General features: G+C 41.8%; 1 protein-coding gene across 4 annotated transcripts in view; it reads left to right on the top strand.

The window, feature by feature from the left end:
* otc (ornithine transcarbamylase) overlaps positions 1-6204 on the top strand; it is an 11254-nt gene extending 5050 nt beyond the window's left edge. Inside the window, exons 6-11 of one of the 4 annotated variants that reach the window (XR_016115875.1) lie at positions 330-452; positions 3261-3314; positions 3402-3551; positions 3935-4023; positions 4146-4449; positions 5029-5167. Coding sequence is in view for 1 of the 4 variants with exons in the window: in XM_089003393.1 (XP_088859519.1) it covers positions 330-452; positions 3261-3314; positions 3402-3551; positions 5029-5166; positions 5293-5352 (525 nt within the window). In the remaining 3 variants the exon portion in view is untranslated. Of the gene's footprint in view, positions 1-329; positions 453-3260; positions 3315-3401; positions 3552-3934; positions 4450-5028; positions 5168-5292 lie in introns of those variants that run through there. The other 3 variants (XR_016115874.1, XR_016115873.1, XM_089003393.1) reach the window with 3 other exon arrangements.
* The last annotated feature ends 7034 nt before the right edge of the window (positions 6205-13238 follow it).

Raw genomic sequence — 13238 nt, 5'->3', positions numbered from 1 at the left:
ACAAGAAAGCATCTTTTCCGAATCTGAAGCCATTGTTTTGATTCTCGAGGAAGGCAAGACGTCTTGCCATGATGTCACGAACATGGGGGCGGGACCTTCTGACACTGGCCACTTCCGGTTTCAAATTGAAGTACTTTTTAGACACTTTAAGTCATTTTTATTGCCGTTTTGCATTTGACTAAACATATCATCCTGCGTGTTTTCGGTATTTTAGATGCTATAAAACGTTTTTCTGATGTCAGTTAGGAAACAAAAAAGTGACGTCGGTTGTCCTTTAAGAATAACATTCATCTGGTCAACATCTGGTGAACATCAATGTCCACCCGCAGGAGCATTATGGATCCCTCGCTGGATTAACAGTGAGCTGGATTGGAGACGGGAACAACGTCCTGCACTCTTTTATGATGGCTGCGCCAAAATTGGGAATACACTTGAAGGTTGCCACCCCCAAGGTACTGTGGGTAATATTGTCGAGCATGTTTGCACAGTGCACCATTTATACACCGAAGCCTATATGGCTGAACACAAGCGGCTGTGGTGAATAATTGGGATTTCAATGTCAATTAAAACCATTGTTGTTTTTGGTTGCCCAAATACACACACACACACACACACACACACACACACACACACACACACACACACACACACACACACACACACACACATTCCTATTTCAATGGTTTTGTGAGGTCCGGATAAGTCCAGATAAGAAGTGAGGACCACCGTTGCTGATAAGTTTAGAAAAGAACTAGTGTTACATTTGTACACTAAATGTCACCCCATTTCCCACTTCAACTTCTTTAAACACAAAGAAATAAAAAGTGGACTTGAACCTGAAACAACAGCAGGAGTGAGGTTTCTGATTGGGTACATTCAAAGTCCTCACCCCTGTTGTGAATTTGGTTAAAATATCATTTTACTTTTTCTGGTATGAACTTTTTCCTCTCATTAACCACGCACACACACACATAAACACGCACAGTGAGTAAAAAGTGTGTGTATCCGAGTGAAATGAAAATACCCACCAAAAAATCATTTTGGGTGAATTTGTGAGGACCTCTCTGAAACTTTAACAGATGCATGTGTAGACCGTCTAGTCGAGAACCCTTTAGAATAAAAAACTCGTGAGGACCGTCCAAAAGGTCCTCACTTGTCAAAAATGTCCTCACTACGTATGGTATAAAATGTTAGTGGTCCTCACAAGACTAGTCATACAAACACACACACGATTGCCTAGTCCTAATGAGAAAATCATGGGTACGCATGCATACTGCAAACATTCTATCCAAAAACGTGTTTTGTGGGGCCTTTCAAGGACAGCGGTTACTAGAGTGGACAGCTTTTGAAATGTCATTTTCTCTTCTATGAATTCATCTTTATGTCACATTAATGGACTCTTCGGTGTGCTGCCATGATCTCTTTTTCATGCCCAAAGAACTGCCTAAAAATAAACAAATAAATCGCTACACAAATAAATAAATTACAAATAAAAAAATACACGAAAAAAATGTAATAAGTGGATAAATAAATAAATAAATAAATAAATGAATAGATGAATGAATAGAAATACTGTATATATAAATAAAATGGTAAATCAAAACAAATTAATAAATCAATAAATAACTAGATGAATAAACCTAGTTGTTTGTTTATGCATTATTTGTGCATGAAAAGGTTAATTAATTTGACCTTTTGGCCTCACCATGATGGATCATTCCTGTTTTCCAGCGCACACTCTGACTTGTTTCATTTTGGATCAATTAAAGGACAACCGACGTCTCCGGACAAGTTGTGTCCATAATTTGTAAAATGGCTTCAAATGACTTCTACTGAGTGTATTTTAATAAGATTCAACCGCATATAGCTATATTTTACGTTTTAAGACTCTCTCTGAACATTCAGGAAGTCTTGTTTATGAGTTGGTGACGAATACTCACGTGACGTCAGAAAAGGACCGCCTCCTCACCGTAAAAAAAGACGCATTGTAGCGTCTTTCCATCACGTCAATGTATTTTGCTGTACTGTTACATACAAAAGCCGCCAGCAGAGGGAGTCCAAACTCCATGAAACGAATATATCAGCATGTGGAAACGGGCTGCTTCATTCATCACAGCTTGGTGGCCATTTTATTGCCTCTTTTTGGGTGAGACATCCCCCCCCATGCCCGTTTGCATCAAAATGACACGGAATAAATTCTTTAATCGATTGCAAACATGTATGGTTTCCTCTTCAGAACTATTTGAATCATATTCATAACTGGATGTGTAATAAGAAAGCATATTCTTCGAATCTGAAGACATTGTTTTGATTCTCCAGCAAGGCAGACATCTTGGCGTGACGTCATGAACTGGGGGCGGGACTTTCTGAAAATGCCCAATTCGCAGCTCAATTTTTTTGCAGATTTTGGACACTTTAAGTCAGGGGTGTCAAAGTCATTTTTTTGCCGCGGGCCACATTGTATTTATGGTTTCCTCTCGAGGGCCATTATGAAGCCATTACAATGTTTAATCCCCGAGAGAGCGCACAACAAGTTAATGAATAACTAGTTTTTAAATCTGAAGTCAAGAATAATGACTGTTAGTGTGGTTTATATTCAAAAATATGACATTTTGGTTAGGATTTTAGCAAACATCATGGAATTTCACAAGTTTGATTTGCTTTCGCGGGCCGAAAAGAATGATGTGGCGGGCCGGATTTGGCCCCCGGGCCTTGACTTTGACACCTGTTCTTTAAGTCATTTTTATTGGTGTTTTTAATTTGATTAAAAATATACTGCGTGTTTTGGGTATTTTAGATGCTATAAAACGTTTTTCTGATGTCAGTTAAAAAACAAAAAAGTGACATCGGTTGTCCTTTAAGCTCCCCTTGTTTTTGGTAAAGTACTACTTTAGTTTTGTTTTATAATAATAATAATACATTTAATTTCTAAGCGCCTTTCCTGGTCATATTCTCTGGCATGTTGCACAATATTTATTTGCACTTTTAAAGCAGCACTTTTTATGGTATTTGTTCCTTGTTCGGTTCTTTTGTTACCTCGTGATTACCGTTTGTTCCGCTCATGTCTTTTGGTTTAGTTACATACTTTTCCTGCGCACTTTTTGTTCTTCGGTTTTTGCCACTGTGCACGTCAAGTTACTTGAGCTTTGTGGAATAAAGACGACTAAAGCTTTGGAACGTTCTGTAAATGACTTGGGGTTCCAATCAGGGACACATGTCACGTTGCCAAACTCAACTGTTTTCTTTTTTTTCCCCCTCAGGGTTATGGGCCGCATCAAAGCATAATTGAAGAAGCTCAGAGACTCTCGAAAAAGGTGTAGGCCCTTTTCAACTTAACGACTTTGATGTTATTGATTTATTTTCCCTTTTCGATTCATTTGTAACATTTCATTCTATTCCAGCACCGTACTCGGCTCATGCTGACGAGCGAGCCCACGGAGGCGGCTCTCCACAGCAACGTTTTGGTCACCGACACCTGGGTGAGCATGGGCCAGGAGAAGGAGAAGAAAAACAGACTCCGAGACTTCCACGGTTACCAGATTACTATGCAGGTAAATGAGGCTGCTATCATCCCCCTTTCTTAAAGGACAACCGATGCCCCGGACAAGTTGTGTCCATAATGTGTAAAATCACTTCAAGTGACTTCTACTGGGGGTATTTTACAAAGATTCCACGGCATTTAGCTATATTATACGTTTTAAGACTTGCGCTGAATATTCAGGAAGTCTTGTTTTCAAGTTCGTGACGTCACTGAAGGAACGCCCCTGACCGAGGAAGCGACACACAATGCATTTTGGGTACTTTGTTTGGTCTGAAAACTTTGTGTTGATCCATGTTGATGGCGAAATTAGAAGTAAAACACATAAATAACGCGATGGGGAATCGTGTGTTGCACCAAGACGACTATTTGATACTAGTTGACACAAATTCCCAGCAGACAAATCAGCCCATTTCCAACGGAGCTTGGGCGCCATCTTGTGCATTTTCCGGGATGCTACATTGGAGTACTGAAGGCTCGAAATGGTACGCAAGTACTTCTTTAACATTTATGCTTTCCTCTTCAGAACTATTTGAATAATATTCATAACTGGATGAGTCATAAGAAAGCATCTTCTCCGAATATGAAGCCAATATTTTGATTCTAGAGCAAGGCAAGACATCCTGGTGTGACATCACGAACAAGGGGGCGGGACCTTCTGACACTCGCCATCTCCGAGGTCATTTTGAAGTAATTTTAGGACACTTTAACTCATTTTTATTGGTGTTTTGCATTTGACTTAAAATATCAGCCTGCGTGTTTTTGTCATGATCTGGTTGGCGACCAATGGGTGGCGCTGTGTGCCCCGCCTGCACCTGCACAGGTGCTGGTCGTCCCGAGCCTTGGCGGACTGCCACGTTCGGATTGGCGACCACCGGTTAGCATTGTCAGCGATGCCTGCTGCCTCGCAGGTACTGGTCGTTACAATCAGTGACACTCAATAGGACTCCCGGCACGACCATCTGGTGTCGGGTCATTGTTGTTGTATGATGTATGCAATTGTATGCACTGTGTATGCATTGTATGCTGTGCATGTGTTTGTTTACTCTTGGTCTTTATTTGATACTTTGTATTCTTTCTCTTTGAATGACTTTGATACATCTGTGTAAGCTCTCAGTCGTACAGGAGTGGTCCATCGATGAAAAGGTTTCTTCAGCTGTCATCTGTACTTCTTTCAAGGTGTCGGACGTTTCGCTTCGTATCCAAGAAACTTCGTCAGCAAACTAAAGTCTTACTGGTACTTTAGGCCCTATATATATTTTAAGACAATTTCTCAAACACAACCTCCTGCTCCCTCCTGCCTACGTTTTGGGATCCACATCTGCCATCACCACCTTGCAAACCGTGACAGTTTAGGCTATTTTAGATGCTATAAAAACGTTTTTCTGATGTCAGTTAGGAAACCAAAAAATGGTGTCGTTGTCCTTTAAAACAAAAGAAGCCATTTACTGTTGTTTTGTCAATTTGCGCACACCGTGTGTCACCCACAGACAGGAAGGATAGCCCAGCCCAATTGGACTTTCTTGCACTGTCTTCCTCGCAAAAAGGAGGAGGTGGACGATGAAGTTTTCTACTCATCTCGGTCACTCGTTTTCCGTGAGGCAGAGAATCGCAAGTGGACAATAATGGTGGGAAAGTCTCCTGATGGATTTTTGAATGTTTGACCCATAATACTATTTTTGGCCAGTAAAATCAACAATAACAGCCGTGTGGCAATGAAATGATCCCTGACTTTACCATCTCTCTCTTCGTAGGGTTTGATGGTGTCACTCCTGACTGACTACAAACCACAGATGCCAACGCTCAAGTTTTAATGTCAACTTTAAAGGACAAGCAACACCTCCGGACAAGTTGCGTCCATAATTTGTAAAATCACTTCAAATGACTTCTACTGAGCTCATTTTACAAAGATTGCATCGCATATAGCTATATTTTACCTTTTAAGACCCGCGCTGAATATTCAGGAAGTCTTGTTTTCGAGTTGATGACGATTCCTGAAGTGACGTCACAGAGGGAACGCCCCTGACCGACAAAGCGACACACAATGCATTTTGGCCCCTTTTTTTCATCTGAAAAAACAGTGTTGATTGCGAAATTCGAAGGAAAACTACATAAATAACGCAATGGTGAATCATTGGGTGTCGCACCAAGACTACCAATTGCGGTAACACCATAAAGAAGTGGACACAAATTCCCAGCAGACAAATCAGCCCATTTCCAACAGAGCTTGGGCGCCATCTTGTGCATTTTCTGGGACGCTACATTGGACTCCAGATGGCTCGAATTGATCCGGAAGGACTTCTTTAATCGATTGCAAACATTTATGCTTTCCTCTTCAGAACTATTTGAGTCATATTCATAACTGGATGAGCAACAAGAAAGCATCTTCTGCCTCTCTGAAGCCATTGTTTTAATTCTGGAGCAAGGCAGTTTGTGGAGGAGTATCCTGGCATGACGTCACGAACAAGAGGGCGGGACTTTCTCAATCTCGCCATTTCCAAGCTCATTTTGTGGCAGTTTTGGGACACTTTAAGTCATTTTTATTGGTGTTTTGCATCTGATTAAAAATATCAGTCTGCGCGTTTTGGCTATTTTAGATGCTATAAAACATTTTTCTGATGTCAGTTAGGAAAGAAAAAAATGGTGTCGGTTGTCCTTTAAGTGCACTAAAGGCATTTCTTCTTCAACAGCAAGATGCTTTCGCGGCCATGAGTCCGAGTGACAAATACCTTTTCCAAAATGGATGCATTATATGCGTCTGTTTTAATTCTGTACATCCCCGTTGCTGGTGATTTCTCTAGATTAGGAATTTGGGTTGGTGTCCAATCGGTTTGTTCCTGTCCTTTTTTAGTGAGAGGTCCTAATTCTTTAGCCTGATGATTTTGACCAATAGCAAGAGAAATATGTGGAGCGGATTCACGTCCCATTTCAAACCACGCAATTTGTTCAGCTGTTAATTTGACGGAGGCCACTACACCTTCAGGTGCTATGTACAAATAATCAGTTATCAGGTTCCACTGATGACCCTTCACCTCCCCGAATGCTTGTTCATATTCATCATGCTGCTGATTTCTGTCATACAAAAGAGTACAGTGCAGGGGATCGATGGGACTCTCATAAGGGTGGAGACTTTTCAGCCAAGGACGCCATTGTTTGTACAGCATCGCCACTGGTTGGGCATCATGTAGTTTGGCCCAGTAGATGGCAGCATGTGCCACGTCAGTGGAAGGATCAGAGTTCAACAGCCACATGCCATCTGGGCCGACGTCGTCTTTGTCCGTCAGAATGGAACGTTTCTGGGTGTGTCCGTTTTGAAAAGTCACTGTGACCCCCTGTGGGCCGCACAAAATGGTGGCTTGTAGTTTGACCAGGACGTCTCTGCCGAGCAGTGGTAACGGGCAAGCTGGAGCGTATACAGTGAGACCTCAATTTACGAACTTAATTGGTTCCCAGACAGAGTGTGTAAGGTGAAAAGTGTGTATCTCAAAAAAAAAAATCCATAGGAAACCATTAAAATGGGAATAATCCGTTCCCGGGTTTCCATAAAATATACTTTTCAATTAAATAAGCCTTAAAACTACACACAACATACATACATACATACATACATACATACATACATACATACATACATACATACATACATACATACATACATACAAGTACAAAATTATGTTTTATGGGGACCTGGGAATTGATTATTCTCATTTTAATGGTTTTCTATGGGAAATTAATTTTTGGGATAGACACTTTTTGCGTTACACACTGTCTGGGAACCAATTACGTTTGTTAGCCAAGGTATCACTGTACAGTGAGACCTCAACTTAGGAACTTAATTGGTTCCCAGACAGAGTGTGTAAGGCGAAAAAAAGAAAATCCCATAGGAAACCACTAAAATGGGAATAATCCGTTCCTGGGTTTCCATAAAATATACTTTTCAACTAAATAAGCCTTAAAACTACACACAACATACCTTATTCTATGTATAATAAATGTGCTATTGTATTGTAATGAAAGAAACGCACTGCATTGTAACATAAAGTCACTTTATTTACATTTGTGATGGTCATTTATGGCTTGATGGAATGGCGTTGGAGGTCGAAGGTCAAAGGGAACTGCATGAGGACTGTAATTAAAGAAATAAACTGTGCCGTAAAATAAAGTTTTATTTACCTTTTTGATGGTCGTTGATGGCTTATGGAAGGACAGTCACCTTCCATAAGGACTGTTGGTAACTTAACCTCTGGTGCTGTTCGGTCGTATGCTTCCGCCGAAGATCACTCCGCCAGCCGTGGTGGGTGTGTATTATGAAAATAGTGCTTATTATAAGGTTTAATTTTCAGAAATTTGAAGTGTGTAAGACGAAAAGTTTGTAAGTTGAGGTGTTTGTAAGTTGAGGTGTCACTGTATTATGAAAATAGTGCTTATTATAAGGTTTAATTTTCATAAATTTGACGTTTGTAAGACAAAAAGTTTGTAAGTTAAGGTGTTTGTGAGTTGAGGTCTCACTGTATATAGGAATGAGAGAAAGTCATGTTCTGGACTTGGCTGAAAAGGGGTCTCGTGAAAGGCTTGGGTGCTGGCCGTCCATCAAATCCCACGAGGTTTGCGATTTGATCAGAGAGCAGGAGCGGTGAGAGTGGATGAGTCAGAGTTGAGTGCTTGGCTCCTGTGTCCACTAGAAACTGAACTTGTTGTTTCTCTACTACTCCCGTGATCAGGGGATTTGCCAGCACATCCCCTCGCTCCCCCGGGCACCCCTAGTACCACCCCTGGTTCATTGGAGGGTGGGGTACCAACTGAGTATTTGGCACTTGAGGCTGCTGTTGGGGCGGTGCCTGTGGCGGAGGTCCTCCAGATACTAGACAGTTGCGGGCCCAGTGGTCCAGTGCTCCACACAAGTAACATCCCGACTGACTAGGTCCTCCCATCGAGAACCCACGTCCCCTGCCTCTGCCTTCTCGAAAGTATGGTCTTCCTCTATAATTTCCCCTATAGCCCCCGGTTCTTTGGACCCACGGAGGAGGTGGAGGGTACCATGGCGGTCCCTGCCCTGTATACTGATGCTGGGGTGGAGCCGCTGGGGCCATGACAGTCGGGTCCTGCACTTCTGCGTTTTTCTTTTTAGCATTAACTTTGTCTCTCGCATCTGCGAGCTGCAGTTTTAACAGCTGGTTGGTCAAATTCGACTGTTCTAACTTTTGTTTTTCCTCCCTCTCATCCTGCCGTTGAGCATGATGCACTGCTAGTCTGCTCCACTGGTTAAATTCCTCTGTCGCACAGTCAGGGTCATCGTTAATTTTTTTCTCTTACCTCAGGAGAGAAACCTCCCATCACATACAGTAAAGTCTCGTTACGTCTGTGTAAGCTCTCAGTCGTACAGGAGTGGTCCATCGATGAGAAGGTTTCTTCAGCCGTCATCTGTTCGCTGACGAAGCCTCTTGGATAGGAGGCGAAACGTCCGAAACCTTCACTTTTGTACAGATGACGGCTGAAGAAACCTTCTCATCGATAAAGTCTCGTTATATCGATATTCTCGGGAGTCCGAAAAAGTATCGATATAACCAGGACTATCGATATATCCGACTCTGCGCGCATGTAATTTTCTCCTTGCGTTCATAGAAATAGTATCGTAATAAGCGGTACTATCGATATAACCGATATCGATACAACGAGACTTTACTGTATTTTTTAAACATCATGAAGCCAAATGGGGACCGCGCGGGATCATCGCCTGCCTTGCCACGCCATTCTTTCCGACAACGATCAATATATGCTTTCGGTTTTTCTCCCGGGAGGCGAGTAGCGTCTCCGGAGAGAGATGTTGCCGAGGTTGGCCATTTTGCCCTTAGGGCTGCTGCCAGCGGGGTTATTACAGTGTGCAGTGGTGCACTATCGGGAGCAGCTACTGTTCCTGACAGGAGTTCCATGTCCCGAAGTACGCCTCCTCCCACACCTGGAGTTATCATAGCGCGAAGGTCACCTAAACACAACTCTGTACCCTGTGTGTGTTCCTCTAATGCCATTAACCCTAATGCTGCTCCCTCGGTGATAGGTGGTAATTTACTACACAGCATTGTTTTGTCGGCAAAGTTCCATCCAGGGGACTAATGTTGAGGCCCTCCCCTAGAAGCCTGCATTAAAGGCATCATCTCATCTGTTGTTTTCATCAATGTTTGATCACAATCGTGATCATCTGAATCAGATGGGGCCCGGACCCTAGATCGTAGGTCATAATGTTTGGTCTCCTTCTCTTCTTGTGCTCTATTCATCTGTCTCATTTCCCGTTCGATTTTCGTTCTTCTGAGCTTCTCTTTTTCTCTTTCTGTCTGTCTCATTTCTTTTTCTACTTGCGCTCTTCGGAGCTTCTCTTTCTCTTCCTGGCTCTCGCGCCGGTTTCTGCCATTTTCCTGTTGTTTTTCCCTACGACTCTGCCTGCTGTTGTGTACCTGGTAGTTTTCTTCTTCATTTTCTTCCTCTGTGCTGTCTTCTACACTTTCTCCTTCTTCCGTCTCTCCTTGCATCCTTACTGACATTTTCACTTTCCCCTTTATTCTTATTGGAGGTTCGCCACTTCCTCCTTGCGGGTGAGCTTTTGGTCTGCAAGCTGCACTGCCTTTAGTGGGTATAATTTTGAACTATCCGTGTGTTTTCTCTCCTTTTCCTGAGTTATGGTGAATGGTATGTCACCTTCTACGAGGTCCGCAATTTGTACAATACCTTTTCCCTCCATCGTTATTTCCGCGGACGGGCACATTGGTTCGGGTTTTTCTTTTTCAGCGGGCCTTGTTTGAGGGGCGTGAGCAGCTTGCGCTGCTGCCATGCCGCAATTACGTAAGATGGCGCGTTTTCGGCCGCATTTTTCCTGCTTCTTTCTTAACAAGTTGCCTGTAATCTCGATCTGTTGTTGTTCTTTCCTTTCTTTAATCAATTCTTTTTCCCATTCTTGAAAGAATTTTCTAAACAATTTAGACCCTCCTTGGCAGCACATGGGCCTCTCTTTTGCTTCCTTTTTAATTTGGTTACTTTTGCCACTACAGTGAGACCTCAATTTACGAACTTAATTGGTTCCCAGACAGAGTGTGTAAGGCGAAAAGTGTGTATCTCAAAAAAAAAATTCCCATAGGAAACCATTAAAATGGGAATAATCCGTTCCCGAGTTTCCATAAAATGTACTTTTCAACTAAATAAGCCTTAAAACTACACCCAACATACCTTATTCTATGTATAATAAATGTGCTATTGTATTGTAATGAAAGAAATACACTGCATTGTATCATAAAGTCACTTTATTTACATTTGTGATGGTCATTGATGGCTTGATGGAATGGTGTTGGAGGTCAAAGGGAATTGCTGTTTGGAAAGAGAGGCACATTACATGAGGACTGTAATTAAAGAAATAAACTGTGCTGTAAAGTAAAGTTTTATTTACCTTTTTGATGGTCGTTGATGGCTTATGGAAGGAGAGTCACCTTCCATAAGGACTGTTGGTGCTAATGTTAAGCAGATTCCTTACTTACAGACAGTGTATTGTAGGTGTTCAAATACCTGACATGTTTCGGCGACTACACTACACTGTCTGTAAGTAAGGAATCTGCTTAACATTAGTTATCAAGTAGACAGGATGAACTTAGTACAACGACTGTTGGTGCTTTCGGTCGTGTGCTTCCGCCGAAGATCACTCCGCCAGCCGTGGTGGGTGTGTATTTTGAAAAAAGTGCTTATAATAAGGTTTAATTTTCAGAAATTTGACGTTTGTAAGACGAAAAGTTTGTAAGATAAGGTGTTTGTAAGTTGAGGTCTCACTGTATTTTCTTTTTCCCTTTTGCGTCCCTGTATACACATTGTCTTTCATTAGGTTCCACATTGTTTCCCATCTTTCCTGTGCTGGGTCAACCATTCTGACCAGTCTTACTGTTCGTTCTTAATTTTACAAAACAATTTTAATACACTGACTGAGCGTCTTGGCGCCCTTTCCAGGTCAACAACTCCCCCGCAAGAGGCCAGTAAGCGTAGTGAGTTCGTAGTTTTCCTGTCAGGTTTTATGAGTCGGACCCAGAACCGTCCGATCCTAGCCACAGGTTAGTCACTGAGTATTCGCAACAGTTCTGCGTGTAACTCAAAATGATTCAGTAGATCATGTTCAGCAAGCTTCTAGATCCAAAACTTGTTTCTGGACCCGACCGAAGACTCAGGGAGTATCCTCCTGATCTTTACTGATCGTTACACTCATATGCAAGAACCACAAGCGTTGTGAATACCCCACAATTAACAATAACAATACTTTTTATTTTACTCTATCTCTAGACAGCTACTCGCTGTCTCAAATGGCGGCTTTTAGACTCCAGTATCCAATTGGTTATTATTGGGGGGACTCTAATGCCCCTAGGCCTTGGACCTTAAGAGGATTTCAACTGGTCGCGAAACAGTCCTCAGTCCGCACCTATTACCGCCTTATTTTCTCTTTCTTATTTCACTTGTAACTTCTTATTTAAACGTTTTCAATGTTCTGCTTATCTTAGACTAGAGTGAACCTCACCTTCTGACAACAACCCCTTTTTAGAGTTTCCAATATGCAGATTTCACTTCATGAGAAGAATAGGTATCTGCTTCCCTTTTAAATGGGCGAGTCACCATTTTAAACATTGTAGGATGATTTGTTCAGTAGAAATAGTGTTTTGTTTTCAATGAATGAATGAGCGAACAGACATCGAATGTTCATTGCGAGGTATGTTTTTGCTGGAGGTTCAAGGTCAGCTGGTTCTTATCACACAGGGGAAGCGAAGGAATACGACATAGCCAAGGCTGTATAGGGGAGGTGAATGCTACAACAAAAAACAACATTGTTTGCTGGGGACGCACGCTACGGACATGGATACAATCTGCGCGTTTGCTTTCAACATTTAGCTTGTAGTCGTCATGCACATTCCACCATGATGTCCCTAATCCACTGGTGAAAAGATGCTTTGAACCTCCCCTCTTTCATCGAGAACTGCTTCTTGTAACAAAGAGGGTACAGAAAGTGCTTAAGAATGAATGTCTCTCAGTGTCTTTGTGTTGTCATATACAGTAATTTGTTACTTAGTTTTTTTTTTTGTTCTTTTGACTTCAAGACGGCGCCACGGGAGTGGCTGCCTTTCACTTCTCATGTATTTTGTTTTTCTACTTTCATTCCTTTCATTTCGAGACTAATAAAGGCAAATCCAATCCAATGCAATCAACTATTGATTTCTTTGTTTGAGCCAAATTTGAATACGCATGTAGTACTGGTTAAAAATGGGCTCCTGTCTCTCTCTGCCCACATGTCTCACTCCTGACTTTGAGGGCACACGAATATTTTCTGTGTCAAAGAGCTGAGACCCAGAATTCTGCATTAGATCAACTTGTTAGAAATACAGTAAAGTCTCGTTATATCGATATTCAAGGGAGTCCGAAAAAATATCGATATAACCGGGACTATCGATATATCCGACCATGTTTGCATGTAATTTTCTCCGTGCGTACATAGAAATAGTATCGATATAATCGGGACTATCGATATATCCGATATCGATATAACGAGACTTTACTGTAAATCATTTGTGAGTAACTTGCCGGCTTCTTTGGTGATCTCTCCCACACCGAACATGAACATTGTTGGGTTATAATGTTGTGCAATAAGGCAAATATTTAATTCAGTTCATCATATTTACAATTTTAA

This window comes from Hippocampus bargibanti, linkage group LG08, assembly GCF_051943395.1.
Source record: "Hippocampus bargibanti isolate YZ-2025 linkage group LG08, ASM5194339v1, whole genome shotgun sequence".
NCBI lineage: Eukaryota > Metazoa > Chordata > Actinopteri > Syngnathiformes > Syngnathidae > Hippocampus > Hippocampus bargibanti.
This window is presented reverse-complemented; position numbering and strand designations above follow the sequence as displayed.